A 19,231-nucleotide genomic window follows, 5' to 3' on the forward strand; every position below is an offset into this window, starting at 1 on the left:
TCTACATGAGAGCCACCAGAGGGGTGGAAGGACTCCCAGGTCTGCTAATGTTGGTACTCAGGGTGGGATGGAGGGATGGGGGAGCCTGTGGCATCTTCTCTGTATTTCTGGGTCACAGTACAAGCATGTATGCCCTTCAGAAAACTCGATGAGGAACATTTGTAAAAATTGAAAGAAACGAAGATCATAAAATCATTAAGCTTCTAGCCAAGCTAAGAAAAAAAGAGGACACAAATTACTAACAACAGAAATGAAAGGGCAGCCATCACTACAGATCCCATGGACTTGAAAAATACTATGGATTACTACGAACAACTCTATGCACACAAACTTGATGACCCAGATGAAACAGGCTAATTCTTTGAAGGATACAGCCTGCCAACACTCACACATGAAGAAACAGACAATCTGAACAGGCCTATTTTTATTAAAGAAAGTGAACCAATTATTAATAACCTTCCAAAAATTCCCTGGTGAATTCTACCAAATATTTAAAGAAGAAATTATACCAATTCTGTACAATGCTTTTCAGAGGAGAGAAGCAGACGGAATACTTTTTAAGTTATTCAATTACCCTAACAGCAAAACCAGACAACAACATTATAAGAAAACTATAGACCAACATCTCTCATGAACACAGATGTCAAAATTCTCAATAAAATGTTAGCAAACCTAATCCATTAATGTAAAAAAAGAATTATACACCACAACCAAGTGGGATTCATTCTAGCATGCAAGACTGGTTCAACACTTGAAAATCAAGTAATGTAATCCATCAGGTCAATAGGCTAAAAAAGAAAAACCCCATGATCACATCAATTGCTGCAGAAAAAGCTTGAGACTTAACAAAATCTAATACCCATTCATGAGGAAAACTCTCAGTGAACTAGGAGTACAGGCAAACTTGTTCCACTTGATAGAGTATCTACCAAAATACCCAATAATATAATGATGAGAAACCTCACACTTTTTCACTGAGAGAAACAAGCCAAGAATATCCCACCTCGCCAATGCTTTTCATTAGCATACTGGAAGTTCTAGCTAATACAGTAAGAGGAGAAAAGAGAACAGAAAGTATACTGAGAAGGAAGAAATATGACATGATCGTCTGTGCAGAAAAAAAAAAACAAAAGAATAGACCAAAAAACCCCCTAAAACTTCATAAGCTATTATAGCAAGGCTCCAGGATACAAGGTTAATCTACAGAAGTCAATCACTTTCCTATACACCAGCAATGAATACATGGAATTTGACATTAAAACATCATACCATTTACATTAGCATTTCCCCAAACGAAATACACAGGTATAAGTCTAACAGGATATGTACCAGATCTATATGAGGAAAACTAAACAACTCTGATGAATGAATTCAAAGAAGAACTAAATAAATGAAGAGATAATCCATGTTCACAGATAGAAAGTTACTCAGTGTTGTCAAGGTGTCAGTTATTCTCAACTTGATTTCCAGATTTAGTGCAATTCCAGTTGAAATCAGTTATTCTGTACATACTGGCAAACTGATTTGAAAGTTTATATAAAGAGACAAAAGACCCACAACAGCCAACACAATACTGAAAAAGAAGAACAAAGCCAGAGGACTGACACTCCCTGACTTCAGGGCTTCCTGTAAAGAGACAGTAATCAAGGCAGCTGGGGACTGGAGAGAAAATGGACAAACAGGCCAACAGAACAGGATAAAGAGCTCGGAAACAGACCCAGGCACATACAGTCAACGGTTCTGTGACCAAGGAGCAAAAGCAATGCAATGGAGCAAAAACAGTCTTTCCAAGAAATAGTGCTGAAACCAGACAGACACACGCCAAAAAAACACACAAAAACTGGACACAGACCTTATAAGCTTCACATTCACAAAAATTAACTAAAAAAGCTTATCACTGATCTAAATGTAAAACCTGAATCTGTAAATAAAACACAGAAGGATATCTACATAACCTTGGGTATGGCAAGGACTTTTTAGATACAACATCAAAGGCACACGGTCCATGAAAGCAACTGATAAACTGGACTTCATTAAAATTAAAAACTTCTGCTCTCCAAAAGACAAAGTCAAGAGTATGAGAAGACAGGCCACAGACTGGGAGAAATATTTGTGAAAGACACATCTGATAAAGACTGTTACCCAAAATATACCAAGAACTCTTAACAGGCAAAAAAAAGAAAACAAGTATGTCAATACAAAACAGGTCAATGGGGGAGGGGGGAGGGAGGGGGGGTTCAGAATGGGGGGCACGGGTGTACCTGTGGCGGATTCATTTCGATGTTTGGCGGAGCTAATACAATATTGTAAAGTTTAAAAATAAAATTAAAAAACAACAACAAAAAACAGGTCAATGACCTTAACACACACCACACCAAAGATTTACAGATGGCAAATAAACATTATGGAAAGATATTCTACATCATGTCATCAGAGAAATGCAAATCAAAACAATGAATATCACAACATATCTATAAGAATGGCCAAAATCCAAAACACAACATCAAATGCTGATATGGATGTGGAGCAACTGAAACTCATTCATTGCTGGGGGGCAACGCGAAAGGTACAACCCACTTTGGAAGACAGTTTGGCAGTGTCTTACAAAACTAAATACACCATACAATCCAGCAATCACACTTTTTGGTACATAAAGAGCTGAAAATTTATGTCCACATAAAAACCTTGAACACAGATGTTTAAGGCAACTTTATTCATAACTGCAAAAACTTGGGAGCAACCAAGATGTCCTGAAAGAGGTGAATGGATAAACGGTGGTACATCCAGACAAGGGAAAATTATTCAGTGCTAAAAAGAAATGAGCTATCAAGCTACAAGGGGAAAAAAAAAAAAAAAAAAGACTCAGAGCAACCTTAAATGCACGTTACCAAGTAAAGAAAGCCAATCTGAAAATGCAACATACTATGATTCCAATTAAATGACATTCTGGAAAAGACAAAACTAGAATTAGTAAACAGATCAGTGGTCGCCAGGGGTTGGGGAGGAAGAGGGGATGAACAGGCAGAACACAGGGAATTTTAGGGCAGAGAGAACGAACACTCTGTATATATAATGACAGACACATGTCATTACACATTTGTCCAAACCCAGTGAACACACACCACCAAGAGTGAACCCTAATGTAAACCACAGACTTTGGGTAAATTATGGTATGTCAATACAGGTTCACTGACTGTAACAAATATACTATTCTGGTGGGGATGTTGATAATGAGGGAGGCTGTGCGTGTGTCAGGGAAGGGGGCACATAGGAAGTGTTTGTAGCCTCTCCTCAATTCTGCTGTGAACCTAGAACTGCTCCGAAAATAACATCTTAAAATACAAGAGACCAAAGCAAGAAGTTGTTCAAAGATGGAAGGGAGCAGATGGCTGGATTTAAAAAAGACTCATGGCAACCAGGACATGGATTTAAAGCGATCTGATTTTTCCAAGAAAAGCAGACTGGGGAATTCACCCACCGGGGCAGGGAGGCAGTGCCAAACGGAGTGGGTCTCCTCTAGGCTCACAGGCCTGCCTCTTCCTGGCCTCAGCTGATGGTTCCTGCTGCGTCTCCTCAGAGCTGCTCTGAGAGGCAGCACCCACGAGCCCCCCATGGGTAAGCCTGTCTGCAAGGAGGGTCCTTGCTCACTGTGGGCCCTGGGCACAAGTGCAGGGGATTTTACAACAAAGACCCCTCTGGTTGGAGTGGGCAGAGTTAGCCAAAGTTAACACTTTGGTGTATTTCCTTCCAGACTTATTTTCAGTGGAGTTATATTTGAACAGAGGTGTGATTCTATTTTCCATATCCTGATTTTTTTTTTAAGTGTCTTAACCCAACAACATATGGCTTTCCCATTAGACTGCAGCACGGCGTGGTAGTGAAGCCATCTCTGCAGACCGGCCTCCTTGGTTCCCTCACCGGTTGAAGGCCAACAGGCCAGGCTGCTGTGAAGAACATGGTTCACCAAGGTGATGTGTTAAGAGCCACACACGGCTTGAGATTTGCTGGCTGCTGCCGCCTTCAACAGCGTGACTTCCGATGGCCAAGATTACACTGGGTTTAGCCCTCTGGGGCTAGACATTCGTTGTGTTACTAATTTTTCATGACTTACGACACTGCTATATGTAACATTATTTCTGGGGATGGCATCTCAGAAGTGGGATGACTGGTCAAAGGAACACGTATTTCCAGCTTCTCCACAGATGAGCATAGCTATTATGTTTCCCAAAACACAGAGCTCCTCAGAAATCAGGAGAACAGCAAAGGACCAAGAGCAGCAGGAACACCAGATGGCTGTTAGATGTGGGGGTGAGAGGAGCTGCCTTGCACCTGACCCCCACCCCCTTTCCACACCAAGAGGCGAGGAAACCGTCTGCTTGGTGTGAACCTGCATGTCTTACGCTGGCCCAGACACCTGATCCTTCCTTGCTTATGCTTTCTCCAACTCGGGGAGTGCCGACCGTGGATCAGCTCTGGTGTGGAAATGAGCTCCCCCAGACCACAAGAGTCACCTTCAGCTGCTTCCCTGCCAGACACCCCCGGGCTCTCATGCCCCTCATCCCCAGCGGCCACCCTGTCACTACCCACAAGCTGCATGCCCGCCAGCAATGCCTTCCCAAAGGGCAACAAGCCGCAGGGCGGGCCTGGAGTCACTTGTGGTGATAATGTCTCTTGGCTTTGACCCCACAGGAAAGGCTCAGCTGGAGCTGCTGAGCCCAGGAACCCTCTGACCAGGGAGAGCCACCTGGGCTGGAGGCTTTGTACAGAATCCCATTACCTCACCCGCTTTGCCTGCAATAGATTTTTAGTCAGCTCTAGTCATGGTGAGTGACTGGACGCTAAGTTTCCCACTGAAATAAACAACCTTACTTATGTAAAGGAAGGGAAAAAAGATGTAGTGATGGATTGCTAAGTAACACTGGTGTGAACAGTGCAGCGCGGCAGCCAGTATCACTACACTGTGAGGAGACCCTGGGTCTTCTGAGCGCTAGACCTGAACACCCCATGGCCCCCATGAAAGCTCCCAAATGCCCGGGTACCCCTCACAGGGACATCTGAACTCTCAGCAGTCCTCCTCCACCCCACCTGATGGCTCCCCCGTGCCCTCATGTGTCCCAACCTGCTGGGTCTGCCCACCCTCCACAGCTGTGGCCAGATGACCCGGAAGCACAGCTGACCCTGACTCCCTGTGCAGACCCTCCAAAGGCTCTCAATGAACCTGAGCCCTCTGGGACTGAGCCCTGCCCGGCTCCGTGGCCCATCTGCACTGACGCTCGCCTTGCACCTCCGCCATCTCTGCCGCGTCACTCCTGCATGGCAGTCCCTCCAGACGCCCTTCACGGTGTTCCGTGTCTAGCTCATGCTGCCTCACATGTGGTAGATGCGACTGGCCGCCTGCCCAGCCTCCACTCCTGCTTCCTTCTTCCTGTGTCCCTGATGGCGTCTAGAGCTGCTGAATCAACCAGCCCAGATGGCTGAGGCGCCGATACTTTTTGTTACGAGCGCCATCGCATCTCCTCACTGACTGAGTAGGAACCTGTGTTACCTGTGGCCCAAAGTGTCCTCGAGGGGGCATCACCCTCACAATGGCTTCAGCGCCCACCTCACAAACCTCTGCCTGGCCCCTCCCTGCAGCAGTGACCACCCTACCACACCCAACATCCCGCCGCCCAGCAGCCTGCCCCCATAAAGAGCAGGCGCTCAACCCACCCAAACAATGGCAGTGCGTGAGCACAGACCCAGCCTGAGGGGGTGGCGTGCAGTGTCATGGCTGGGGACAGCGGGGAGGCCTGGCTGCTTGTCCCGCGTGCTCTGTGGACCCTGCACACAGGCTGTGGTTCGCCCGCCCCAGAGCCTGAGGTACCACGTTCCCCACTCTCCTACCATCTCCCTTGTACAGATGAGAGGATGCACACAGCAAACAACAATCCTGTTAGTTTCTCTTTGAGAGCCCAGCCTATTCTGCTACAAAAAAAGCAAGGCAAGTGCTAGAGACTTTCTCGACGAGGCTCCCAGCGAACAGAAGGCTCCAAAGGCCCCCACACCCCTGGCTCAGGGACGACTCAGGAACCAATGTGCACTTGGAGAATGCCGATGGGGTAGCAGGGCTGAACTCTGTGATCAGAAACTCCTGGACCTGGGTCTGGCTCTGCCAACCTCTTGCCATGGGATCCTAGAGCGTCTCAGTAGCATACTGACCCCATTTTCTCAGCAGGGAAGCTATGACTAGGGTGAGAGTTTACCACCCACCAGTGGGTGCCCCCTCTTACCTGAATGCCTGGTTCTCACGGTTGTTCTGGAGCGCAATGGTTTCCACCTCGGGACCCCCATCCGCTATGAACCTGGCCAACTTTTCTGCGAGGTTCTTGACCTCTTCGTCCTCTGGGGGTGAAACTTTAAGCAGGCTGTCAGTACTGAGCTCAACTCACTACACCCAACAGCCTAATTTCTGCTAAGAACCCCACGGGAAACAAGAGGGGTTTATTTTAGGAACAATACAAAGAAAAACAGGCAAATGGGAATCAGATTACTGTACTGGAACCAAGCAAAATTAATAATATCTTGAGCCTCCATCCCCCCATGCTCCACCCCTTCCCACCCCATAGGTCTGAGGGTTTTGGACCACACATTGGGATGGTGGGAACAGAAGGTTGAGGGATGGCCTGGTCCAGGCTGGAGATAGGAAGCCCCATCTCGGCCTTTCTGATGGGAGCCGCCCACCCAGGTAACGTGGGGGGATGTGGCCCACGTTCGGCTTACAGATCAAGGCCCCTGCTGCCCACCAGCACTTGGCTGGGGCCTCACTTCATCCCAGTTGGAGACCAGGCAGCATCCCCCTTCCCCTGACAGTCATCCCACCACCCTCTAACCAGCTAATTGTCTGTCTCCTGGCCCCTCACTCCACCGCCCACCCCTGCCAAGTGTCAGGCACTGCATTTGTGTCTCGGTGCCCAGCATGCCGCAGGTGCCCATAAGCACTTGTGAAAATGACCGTGAACCAAGAGGCAAGCGTTTCTTCCCTGCATGCACTTCCCAGGAGCTGAGCTCCTGGACATGCCCTTGATCTTCACCTCGACCCTTACATTTCCCCACTCCTCGGAGCAATGGCAACCAGGGCAGTGCTAGTCCCAGCATGGCCCCAGCTGCCTGGGCGGGCACAAACCTGCACTGTCAGCGCCACCCCATGCCAAGGAGGGCTCCAGGAAAGGAACCCCAATTCCACATGGGGTGTGGTTTGTCTACACGCCTCCCCAGAACTTCCCACCCCCTTCGCCCACCTACCTTTCTGAGGGGCTGCCTGCAACTTCTGTGCTTCCTTTCTTATCTCAGCCACCTTCTTTCTGTAGTAGAGGAATTCCCTGCTATTCTTATCGTGCAAAAACCTGGAGAGGAGTTTTACAGAACAGAGAGTAGAAAATGAGCAACAGGGATGGGTGGGCCCATGCAGCTTCTGAAGACATGGTGTGCAAAAGCAAGCTGGTGAGCAGAGACACCTTCACGGGGCCCAAAAGTAAGTCTCCACACTGGAGCCCCTGGCACTCTCCGGTGTGAACAGAAAGTGGTATCTGGCCCACGCAAGTAAGCACCCAGCCCCGGTTGGCCTCAGTCACCACCACGGCCTCATAAGAATGTGGGCATGTACTAACGTGTGGCAAGAACATTAAGTACCAGTGGCCTTCCCCTCCCAGAAATACTTACGAAAATGCCGGGTTATCCTTGTAGTTCTCCATAGCTACTTTTTCTAACTCGGGGCCTCCTTCTGCCACAAAGCGGGCCAATTTCTCTATCACTTTCCGAGTCTCGGCTCCCTCTGGGGGTGAAACTTTAAGGAGGCTGTCAGTACTGGGGTTCAACTCACACACCCCACAGTCAACAGGCACACTCTCTCTATGGACCACAAGGACAGAGGGTGGGGGGAAAAGAGGGTGAAATGCGGGAGGTTGTTGGGAGTCCTGGTCCATACACAAAAGCACCATGATGAGGGTGAGTCGGTCTAGACAGCCTTTGTGAGACACGCAAAGGGGGGAGAAAAGTGTGTGAGCCTCCCAAAGGCCAAGCCAGTCACCAGGCTGGCAGGGAGATGTTGGAAAATAGAGCCAGCTTCCCCCCTCTTTTTTGGAATGCTCAATTCTTTTATTTACATGACTTAATTCTTTATATTTCAATACAATATATCCGTTCCCTTTCATCCTTCAAAAATGACAAATTCTTTTTTTAAATATCACTATAAACTATGATTGAAAGACATGGGTGGGTTTCAATCCAATGCAATTCATGTCATCACAGAAGCTCCATCTTCCCCTCTGTGGCTGGTGGAGCTTCTTCAGACTGGCTCCTAAGGCCTGCAGGCATGGCCCCAGGAGTCTCTGCCTGCCTCCTTGCTATCTGCTGGGAAAGGGCGCTCCTGGGACATGTCAGACGCTTCCTGCCCAGACTGACTGCCAACCATTCTCCACAAGTCCTGGCTTCCGTGAGTAAGAAAGTGTTTCCAGACTAACATCTGGGAGCTAGGGGGGCTCACTGCGACGGACTTAATTGTTACCTCAGGGCATTCTCAGTGAACAAAACTAAAAAATATACTTCTGTATTTGTATTGGCCTCTACTTCGAGCCACATGGAACTTGCTTCTGTATTTATTGCTGGCCTGTTTCATACAGCTTGAATCCCTCATACGAGAGCTCCCAGGAGAAATTTCTTGATGTCAGTCAGTGCTTAGGAACGTTTGCTTCTCCTGGCAATGGGGCGAGACACTGAGTCTGTGGCCTCTCTCTTTCTCCTTGTTGCTTGTACTGCCAGGAAGCTTGGGAGGAGCTGGGAGAGAGGAGTGGTACAAGGTGTGGCCAAGAAGGGCCTACAGGAGGACCTATAAGAGGTCTCAGGGACATTCGCACCCACCTTCCCCTCAGCCTCACCCTCCTGTCACATGCCTGGCAACGACCCTAACCTGGTCACTTTATAAGCGCAGTTGCTCCTCTGAGGTTAAATCAATAGCAGGCCACAATAGGTCTCAAGGGCCTTGAGGCACCTGCTGTCCCTCCTAAAGTGGCAGTTCCCAGCAGGGTACCGCTGGGACTGCCAGGGCACCTCTCAGAGGAACCACCACATTCACTGGCTCCATTCTGACTACAGCTCCAGGGTTCGAGGCTGGCCACTGCTCTGCTCAGATGCAAGGCCTGAAGTCAGCACCTCACCCAGAGCAAGAGGTCTAGAGGCTGTCACAACATGATGGCATGGTCCCTTCAGCCTGTCCTCACTGTCAGGGGCGTGACTGCGCCAGCCATCCCGGAGGCCCAGGGCTGGGGTCCACGTAGCTCAGGTGGCACCCCGTCTCATTCTGAATACGGACATGGCTGGGCGCACTGGGACTGCCGCCACCAGCCCCGTCCCCGCCCTCCTCCACCACGGGGCCTGAACTGGCTCAGCTAAGGCCAATGACCATCCTGCACTGGACTGCAAAGAGCACTTCCCAACCCCTGTGCTCACACCTCTGGCCCAAATTAGTGGAGACAATTAATCCACAGTGAGGAGCTCCTCTTCTAGAACTGGATGAGGAGTGCACAAGTGCACACTCCCCTGAGAACGCCACCCCACCATGAGACCAGCCCCCACAAAAGTGGACAATGAGCCAAACAGCTCCCAGGAAGAAGCCCGCACTCTGCAGCCCTTCCAGGCTCCCCATGGTCTACTCCTCACCTCTTCCTTCACCTCCCTCATCCTGAAGGGCCTCACTCTGACCCTTGGCTCAGCCTGGAGGCCTGGTGGCAATGCCCTGACCACACCCCGAGCAACCCACACCCGGCTGCGCTTTCCCCAGGACCATGGAGCCTGCCTGCGGAGCTGGAAGAGCAGCTGTGGACGGTGGGCAGCAGCCCTGGCACCTTACCTTTGATCTCCAGCCACTGCTCATAGTCCTCCTCGTCGTCCTCATCAGGAGATTGGAAGACACTCGGGCGGCTGGCCACAGGCAGCTGCTTGGCGTGCATGTAGTTCTTCACCTGGCCCAGCGGGCTACTGATGAGGGGGGGCCTCTTCCCGGTGCGGGGGAGCACACGAGGCGGGGCAGTGGGTGCGCTGGGGGGAGCATCTTGGGATACAAGGAGGGAGACCCACACTCAAGGTCTGTGGTGCAGGTTTCCTTGTCTTCCTGCCTGAACAGCCCCGAGTCCCCCTTGGCTGGGCTCTTTAGCTTCCAGCACAGCACTGGCAGACAGTGGGTGCTCAGAAGCACTCAGGGAAGATGCCACCCCCATTTACAGATGAGGACCCTCGAGGCCTCGAGAGAAACAACCTATAGGGGTCACCCAGCCCAGGCCTCTGCAAGTGGCAACTCTGGCGGTAGGTAGCTTTGACACCCGTATCCACAGACTGCTGCTGCTGCTGCTAAGTCGCTTCAGTCGTGTCTGACTCTGTGCGACCCATAGACGGCAGCCCACCAGGCTCCACCGTCCCTGGGATTCTCCAGACAAGAACACTGAAGTGGGTTGTCATTTCCTTCTCTAAAGCATAAAAGTGAAAGGGAAGTCGCTCAGTCGTGTCTGACTCTTCGCGACCCCATGAACTGCAGCCCATCAGGCTCCTCTGTCCATGGGATTTTCCAGGCAAGAGTACTGGAGTGGGGTGCCATTGCCTTCTCCACCATCCACAGACTAGTGATACAGCAACTCTTCAGGATAAGACCCGAATCCCCCATGCAGCGTCCACCCACCCCCTCTGACTGTCGCAGGCAGGAGCTAGCAGTAGTGGGCAGGAGCTAGCCTATTTGGGACTTTTTAACCACAATTCATGGCCTGAGACCCTGCAGTGAAGGGCTCTTATAGCCCTTCCTCCCTCTCTGTGGGCAAACTTGGCCTTGGGTTAACTTTTCTAGCTGTTAGCTGGGAAACCTGACAGAAGTCCAGAGTCAGCTGTTTCACCAGTAACTTCCTTATAGTGAACATGAGACTAGCGGGGCTCCCCTGCTGGTCCAGTGCTTCAGAATCCACCTGTCAATGCAGGAGGCGCAGATCCAATCCCTCGTCTGGGAAGACGCCACACGCCATGGGCAATAGCTGGGCCGGTGTGCCCCGACCACTGAGCCTGTACTCTAGAGCCCGTACGCACGCTCTGCAGCCACTGACGCCCGAGTGGCCCTATAGCCTGTGCTCTGCAACAGGAGAAACCCCTGCAATGAGAAGCATGTGACCCGCAACCGGAGAGGAGCCTCCACCTGCCGTAACTAGAGAAAGCCCGAGCGCAGCAATGAAGACCCAGTGCAGCCAAAAATAAACAAACGAGTAAGTAAATAAAAGAAATTTTTAAAAAAATGAGACTAGGAAAGTGCACAAGCATAGTTGTGGGTGGACTCCTGCAGGTGGAGATTCTGACACCTGGCGTGTCCCACGCGGCTCCTGTGGGCCAAGCGGCCCCTTACCACCTACAGAAGGAGGGCCTGTTCCTTACACTGCAGCTGCCTCTCTAACTCAAGCCACAGTCCCTCAGGTGTGCTGAGTTCTGGCCCCCACCGCCCCCTCCCCAAATAGGAACCTGGCTTATCTGCCTCTAGGTCTTGTGGGTAAGCACCTCAATGGCAGGGTCTGCATTATCCCCTGGGCACTTCCTGTGAGAACAAGCAGAACGAAGCTGCTCAGTGAACAAGGGGTGAGAGGAACGAGGCTGAGGTGGGACCTGCCACTTTCAAGGCACCGAGGACCCTTGGTGGGGAGAGTCAGCAGGGTGACTCTAGGAGGCGGCGACACAGGCCAGGGGGGGACCACGCTTACCTGTGCTGGTCTGTGCCTTCTGCAACTTCAGAAACTGCTGCAAGAAGCTGCCGTCGTTGGCAAACTTGTTGGAAACGTTAGAGTTGTGTGCGTTTGCAATTCTAGACGGGAGGCAGAGGACAGAGAGGATAAGCCTTGAGAGGAGGCAGGGTGTACAACGCGCCGGACTGTCCTACCCCCACCACTGTGCTCTAAGGGGGCCCCAAATGGACCCCCGAAGATGCCGGTGGCCCACAGAATGCAGGGAGTGGCCTTCAGAGAAGTTAGCTCAAACAAGCTGGTTCTACTAGTCAATGGGATGCTACCTGTGCTGAAGTTGTCTCTATCTGCATGCTGACCCTTTGGGTTCAAAGGCTTCCCCAACAAGATGGCTCAGAAGCACCTGCCCTGCTCCCACACAGCACCTGCCGTACCTATTGTTAACGAGTCATCTGGGCTTTCGCTGGCTCCCATATCTGTCCTACCAGCCAAACTGTATGGTTCCCAAAGGCAGGGCCTGTGTCTATACCTGTGTGTGACCACAGTTCTGGGCTGAGGTCAGTCAGCACTTCTGTGGGTTTCACATGTGTCCAAGAAAATACCCAAAGAAATCTCTTGGTGGGAGAATTAGAGAGAAATTTTACACTCTTATTACTTTCTCTTTCATTTTTACAAAGGGCATGTTTTATTTTTTTAAAGACTTTTTTTTAACGTGGACCATTTTCACAGTCTTTACTGAATTTGTTAAATATTGCTTCTGTTTTACGCTTTTGGCTCTTTGGCCGCAGGGCAAGTGGGATCTTGGTTCCCTGATCAGGGATCAAACCTGCACTCCATGCACTGGGAAGTGAAGTCATACCCACTGGATCACCAGGGAAGTCCCAAGTATGTTTTATTTTGAAAAAGAAAATGTATTTTTAACGAAACACAAAAGCAAACCCTTATCATAAAAGTTATAGGGGGCTTCCCCAGTGGCTCAGTGGTAAAGAATCCGCTTGCCATTGAAAGGAGACACAGGAGATGCAGGCTCAGATCCTTGAGTCAGAAGATGCCCTGGAAAAGGAAATGGCAACCCACTCCAGAGTTCTTGCCTGGAGAATCCCAGGGACACAGAAGCCTTGAAGGCTGCAGTCCACAGGGTCACAAAGAGTGGGATGCAGCTGAGCAAAAAGTGATGGAGGCTCATTACGAGCAAATGGGAATCTGGGAAAAAAACAGAAATATAGAAAGCAAGGAGAAAACCCCGCAAAAGTCTCCTCGCCTCACAAGTGTCACTCAAAGTTTGGTATACTTCTTTGATTTATCCTTAATTAGAAATAGAAGGAAATAAAGCTGTGATCACAGTTATGTAGTCTACTTCTTTCATATTTTACTACAACATACTGTCTTGCTCCAGCCTCAGAAACTCCTTACATGCGCTTTCAGAGCCACGCCCATCATACGGACACACTCAACTGATAAAAGCTCAAGGAGCCCACAGGTCTGAATTTTTTCCTTTAAAATAAAGTTCTAGCCTTCTAGATATCTGTTCTAATGAAATAAAAGAGGAAAAAAAAATGAGTCAACAAGGTGCACTGGTTAAATAAATTACAGGACATCCATAGGGCAGATGGAGTGGTCCTGGAAAGCTCAAGTTTTATAAATAAAACCACCAAACACAACGATAAGTGAAAAACAGAAAGGCAAGACGTAAAACAGTATCTGCAGCATGGTCCTACTTATGTCAACATGTATTTGACTGGAAAAGTTTACAAAAATCCATCAAAAAGCAACCAGCACTTGCCTGTGAGCTGCAGGGTTACAATGATTTTATTTTTTCCTCTATTTCCCAGTTTTTCTACCACATGTATGCATTATTTTTAAAGTTAAAAGAGAGTGAAGGCAACAAAAGTTGTTTTATGTGAAAGAAAGATCCACTGATAACCAGCCTTGGCGTTAAACAAGCGGAGCCTTCTAGTGACCCTGGCCCTGTCCCCACGCTGCGTACACCTCCCCCAGGAGGGACAGAAAGAGGCAGGGACAACGAACGACAAGAGAATACTTTGGAGGGAATCCCCTGGCAGTCAAGTGGTCAGGACCCTGCACTCTCACTGCCGAGGGCCCAGGTTCAATCCCTGACTGGGTAACTAAGATTGAGCAAGCTGCACAATGGCTTTAAAAAAAAGCCAAACAAACCCACTGCGGGGCAGCAGCATGCCAGCAACTGAATCCCACGTGAAAACCACCCATAACAAACAACAGGGGGTATTACACAGGTGTTGAATGATGGCTCTTGATGACACATAAACAATACACGGTCCATTCACACAATGGAATATTATTCAGTCCAAAAAAAAGAGAGAGTGAAGTCCTGACACAGCTACAAAGTGATGGACCTTGAAAACGTTATGTCCAGTGAAAGAAGCCAGACACAAAAGGCCAGATATCGCATGAAACATCTAAAATAGGTAAATCCACCCAGACAGAAAGCAGATTAGTCATTGTTAGGGGAGTCTCTCCTCTGGGGAGAAGCCACGGATTCTTAGCAAACGTGGGCGCTGGAACAAAGCTTCAGTGCAGGACTAACATGCTCATGGGCTTCCCTGGTGGCTCAGTGGTAAAGAATCCACCTGCAGGAGACACAGGTTCGATTCCTGGGTTGGGAAGATCCCCTGGAGAAGGAAATGGCAGCCCACTCCAGTATTCTTGCCTGGGAAATTCCATGGACAGAGGAGCCTGGTGGGCACAGTCCATGAGGTCACAAAAGAGTTGAACATGATTTAGTGACCGAACAACATGCTCCACATTTCAGACCACAGAGGAAGGGACTTGTCTTTCCGTCCGTCTCCAGCGTGGAGATCTTGTCACCCTGATCACATCACTGCTGCTCAAAACTCTTGGGTGCCTACAGAGTTTCTCAGAACAGTCAGGAGTAAACTCTGCCGAAACTACCTCTCATCTGACTCAGAAACAGCCCCTTTGGTGCAGCAGCTCGGGGTGCCTGACACACAGGGGTTCACCTCCCTTCCTGGCCTTTGCAGCCCTTTCCTGCGTCCTCAAAGGGCCGGCTCTGCCTGGGCCTTCAGAATGCAGAGTCCCTTCTGCATCTGGGAGCACAATGCCTTGCGTTACCTACCGTCAGCTCAGGCGTGTAAACGGGACTCCTCCCTGATAGTAGGCTATGAGCCCCGTAAGGGCAGAGATGGAATCTGGGTTTCTGCTTCAGGCTATACTCGTGGTCCCTGGCCCACAAATGGTCAGCAGTAAATAACCACAGAGTGAAAGAGGTGGCAGCCGTCCTCTGGGATCCCATACACCCTGTGTTTCTCTCCTGCCACACTGAGCCTCCTAAAAGAGTGTACCTGTATCCCTCCTCGCATCATCAGGTTGGAGTCAGATGCAGCAACATCTGAACTGCTCTCACAAGCAAAACCCTCTGCTGGTGACCTTCTAAGACCCTAACACAGCTTCAGGGTAGACTTACTCGCCAAGATGCGGGGGCTGAGGGCTGGCCACCTGATTCTGCTTGGCCTTCTGCTCCATTCTGGCTTCAATTTCCCGTTTCTTCTGAGCAATGAGCTCCTCTTGGTGAAGGATGTTCATATTCATTTTTCCAGACTTGGGAGGAGCAACCCCAAACCACCGGTTAGCCTTTCCTGGGGCAGGAAAAGAAGTACATCAGAAATCACCTTTGCTCTGAAGAAATACAGATGACCAACAGGTACATGAAAAGATGCTCAACACTGCTAACTATGAGAGAAATGCAAATCAAAACTACAGCGAGGTACTGCCTCCCACCACTCAGAATGACCACCATTAAAAAGTCTACAGAAAACAAATATCAAAGAGGGTGTGGAGAAAAGGGAACCTTCCTACACTGTTGGTGAGAATGAAAGCTAGTGCAGCCATTATGGAAAACAGTATGGAGGTTTCTCAGAAAACTAAAAATATGCTCTGGCAGTAACACTCCCGGGCATGTATCGAGACAAAACTATAATTCAAAGAGATACATGAACTCCTATGTTCGTAACAGTACTATTCACAATAGCCAAGCCACAGAAACAACCTAAATGCCCACTGACAAATGAACAGATAAAGTTGTCATACATGTGTACAATGGAACATTACTCAGCCATAAAAAACAGTAAGATAATGCCATGTGCAGCAACATGGATACAACCAGAGATTATCATACTCAGTGAAGTCAGAAAGACAAATATCATATGATATCACTTCTACTTAGAATCTAAAATATGACAGAAGTACACCTATCTATAAAACAGGAACAGAATCAGGGACATAGAGAAGAGACTGGTGTTTGCATTTGGAGTTTGGGGTTAGCAGATGCAAACTCGTACGTACAGAATACATAAAGAACAAGGCCCTACTGTATAGCACAGGCAAGAATATTCATATCCTGTGATATAACGCAAAAGAACATGGGAAAGAATGTATATATATATATGTATAACTGAATCACTAGTACAGCAATAATAAACACAACATTGCCATTCAACTATACTTCAATAAAAAATAAATTAAAAAAAAAAAAGAAAGAAAGAAATCACCTTAGCTCCACAAACATGCCCAGCAGCTGCTACATGGTGCGGCCCAGGTGCTGCTGCCTGCAGCAACTGGCATTCAGACTGACATTCATTCACAGTCACACATCTGTTCGTTTATTTAGCAAGCATTTACTGAGTTATGCACTGGGTGCTGTACCTGGTGCTAAACAAGACAGATGGAGCTCTGCTCATGTGTGATTCACCTCTGGCTGAGGATACAACAGACTTATAACAAGAAAGTAGCTGCAAAATCGTAAGAGCTCTCTGATGGAAACAAACAAAAAATGGTGAGAAGGAATAACAGAGGAACACCTACAGAGCTAAGGCAGCCAGAAAACAGCCCTTAGAAGAGGGGACATTTAAGCTAAAAACAGAAAGATAAAGAGCTGGCTTCCTGAAAAGCCACATGGGGGCTGATCTGGGTAGAGCAAGCAGCAGAGGTGAAAGCCCAAGGGACCAGCAAGGGTCCAATGTGGTCAGAATGGACAGTTCCAGGGGTGGGAATGGACAGTTCGCAGGGAGTGGTGGGAGAAGATAGGAAGTCTGAGTTTTACTTAAAGGGCTTTAAGAAGCCACAGGGGAGTATTAAGCTGATAAGAGTATTAAGCTGATAAGATCCAATTGGTACTTTTATTTGTGAGATCATTCCAGCTACTGATTGGACAGAGTAAGGAAACAACCAGGAGGCTTACTGGCTGTAAGCAAAAGATGATGGTGTCTTCAGACAAGGGTGGTAATTGTGGACATAGAAAAGCCACCTCGAAGGTTCCCCGTGGGGCTCAAAATAAAACCCAAACTCTGAAAGCTGATTTTGAAGACCCTGCCAGAGATAACCCCCTTCCCACTTCCAGTTCATCCCTGATATTCCTCAAAATAACAAATCCTCAAGGCCTTTACACTTGCTGTTCCTCTCTCCATGGAAGGCTCTGCCTTTCAATAGTTGGCACCTTCTCATCTCAAATGTCTTCTGCTCAAAAAGGCCTTCCTTGGCCACTCAATCTCAGCAGCCTGCATTTCCACTCTCTCAAGTCACTATAACTCTCTTGTAAGTATTTCCTCCTTGTGCATTGTATGATGCCTCGGTAAAAGTAACCTTCAGTACGACACGACCCCATTTTGGATACTACTGCATCCTCAGCAACTAACACTGTGCCTAGCACATAAAGTATGTTTGTTGAATGCATCCCAGTCTGGGGGCGCTAGAACTGGGAGAGAGGGAGGGGCAAGGTTTATGGTAAAAGGGGGGCTCTAAAGACCCAGGAAAATATGTACAGGGAGTCAGAGTGCAGTTCGGAAAAGCAGCTTTTCCAGAAAGTGGGATAGAGGCGAGGAAGGAGCTTAGTAGAAAAGAGGGGCGCAGAAGACCCGAAGGTTGCCGCTGGCTCGGGGAGCGGAGCTTGGAGCAGCCCTTAAGGCGGTCAGCTCGGAAAGCAGGCGCAGGGCAGATAACCGTGGCGGCCTTTGAGGAAAGCCTGGCGTCCTCACCAAACCAGCGGTGGGGGCGGGGAGGATAACTGGGTCTCGGGGGGGGGGTCCCAAGAAACTGGGGTGGTGCAAAAGCCGCCTCTTCCAGACGCCCGGAGGCTGAGGCTAAGGGCCAACGGGTTGAGGTAGGCCCGACGGGATGGCGAAGCAAAGACGCGTAGCCGGAGGACCCAGGCGGACGCTCGAGGGTAGGCGGGGGCTGTTACCTGCAACATCCCGGTTGTCCATCTTGAGACTCATCCAATCCCACAATGCTCCGGCGCCACCGGAGTTGGGGGGGGCCTGTTATAGTGCGCGTGGCCTGATGGGAGATGTAGTCCGCCTCGGCAAGCCAAGACCTACCATTGCTTGGACAGCTGGGGGTCTTCCCCCGAGGAACGCAAACCTCAGCCAATCGGCAATCTCTGGTCTCAGTTACGGCGGACCAGAGAATGTCGTCTTTTCTCAGACCTTTCCGGGGCCGCAGCCACTTCAAACACAAACTACATATTCCAGGATGCTTTGTGCAGCAGCTCTCGCGAGAAAGGCGAGGCGCTCCGGCCCCGCCCCACGCGCCTGTTTCCGCCTCTCTGTGGCGGCGGCTTGTTGTTGTGGAGGCTAAAATGGCGGCTCAGGCTGCGGCGGCGGCTCAGGCTGCGGCGGCCCAAGCAGCGCAGGCCGAGGCGGCTGAGTCGTGGTACCTGGCGCTCTTGGGCTTTGCCGAGCACTTCCGCACTTCCAGCCCGCCCAAGATCCGCCTGTGCGTGCACTGCTTGCAGGCCGTGTTCCCCTTCAAGCCGCCTCAGCGCATTGAGGCCCGAACACATCTGCAGCTCGGCTCGGTGCTCTACCACCACACCAAGAACAGCGAGCAGGCGCGCAGCCACCTGGAGAAGGCGGTGAGCGTGGGCTGGGCCGCGAGGGAGGAGGCGCGGGTTCCTCTCCGGGCTTGAGCTGACGGGCCGCGACCCTGGTGGACGGGGGCCGCCGCCGGGCCGCTCCTCTGGAACCTGGGGCGTGACTTCCGCACGAGCAGCGAGACCCCCAAAGCTGTTAGCCTCTCAGAGGATCCGAGGCCCTCGCCACGTACCTTACTTGGTATCTCTGGTGACAGCCCGAGGCTTAGGACTTGGGATAGGGGAGGGTCCAGGTAACCCCAGGTAACAACAGTCCAGGCATCCTTTGAGAATCTGAAATTTGGCTTCCGAGGAAATCTAGGAAGGTCTCTCCCAGGACATGGAAGTCTGAGAAGGACTTCCAGACGAAAGAGACTGTGACCCCATCAGTGATGAGGGGAGTCATAGGCGGGAGGCAGACTCGAGAGACGGTTTGACGTCTTGAAAAAAGCAGAGCTGAGGATTGCGGGGTCTGGATTCCAGGGCTCAGGACTCCTGCTTTCTCCACAACCACCTGTGACGTCTCTTCCTCCCACTATCCACTGGTCCATCCCCTTCAGAGGGCAGGCCCCATCTTCCCACGATGCCT

The 19,231-nt window shown here is 50.0% G+C and overlaps 2 protein-coding genes across 4 annotated transcripts in view; one reads left to right on the forward strand and one right to left on the reverse strand.

Annotated features, from left to right (window-relative positions):
* The window catches only part of SUGP1 (SURP and G-patch domain containing 1), a 32,624-nt gene extending 14,500 nt beyond the window's left edge, over positions 1–18,124 (reverse strand). Inside the window, exons 1-7 of the mRNA XM_006057971.4 lie at positions 17,974–18,124; positions 15,202–15,373; positions 11,760–11,860; positions 9,884–10,084; positions 7,699–7,822; positions 7,282–7,382; positions 6,270–6,393 (exon numbers count right to left, since the gene is read on the reverse strand). Of these exons, the coding sequence (XP_006058033.3) occupies positions 6,270–6,393; positions 7,282–7,382; positions 7,699–7,822; positions 9,884–10,084; positions 11,760–11,860; positions 15,202–15,373; positions 17,974–18,007 (857 nt within the window). The 5' untranslated portion in view covers positions 18,008–18,124. The remainder of the gene's footprint in view (positions 1–6,269; positions 6,394–7,281; positions 7,383–7,698; positions 7,823–9,883; positions 10,085–11,759; positions 11,861–15,201; positions 15,374–17,973) is intronic.
* A 194-nt stretch (positions 18,125–18,318) lies between these two features.
* MAU2 (MAU2 sister chromatid cohesion factor) overlaps positions 18,319–19,231 on the forward strand; it is a 34,073-nt gene continuing 33,160 nt past the window's right edge. For 2 of the 3 annotated variants that reach the window (XM_025293910.3, XM_025293911.3), the window contains exon 1: positions 18,320–18,645. In XM_025293910.3, coding sequence (XP_025149695.1) covers positions 18,370–18,645 — 276 coding nt within the window. In that variant the 5' untranslated portion in view covers positions 18,320–18,369. Of the gene's footprint in view, positions 18,646–19,231 lie in introns of all 3 variants that reach the window. The other variant, XM_044948374.2, reaches the window with a different exon arrangement.

The sequence above is a fragment of the Bubalus bubalis genome, chromosome 9, assembly GCF_019923935.1.
Source record: "Bubalus bubalis isolate 160015118507 breed Murrah chromosome 9, NDDB_SH_1, whole genome shotgun sequence".
NCBI lineage: Eukaryota > Metazoa > Chordata > Mammalia > Artiodactyla > Bovidae > Bubalus > Bubalus bubalis.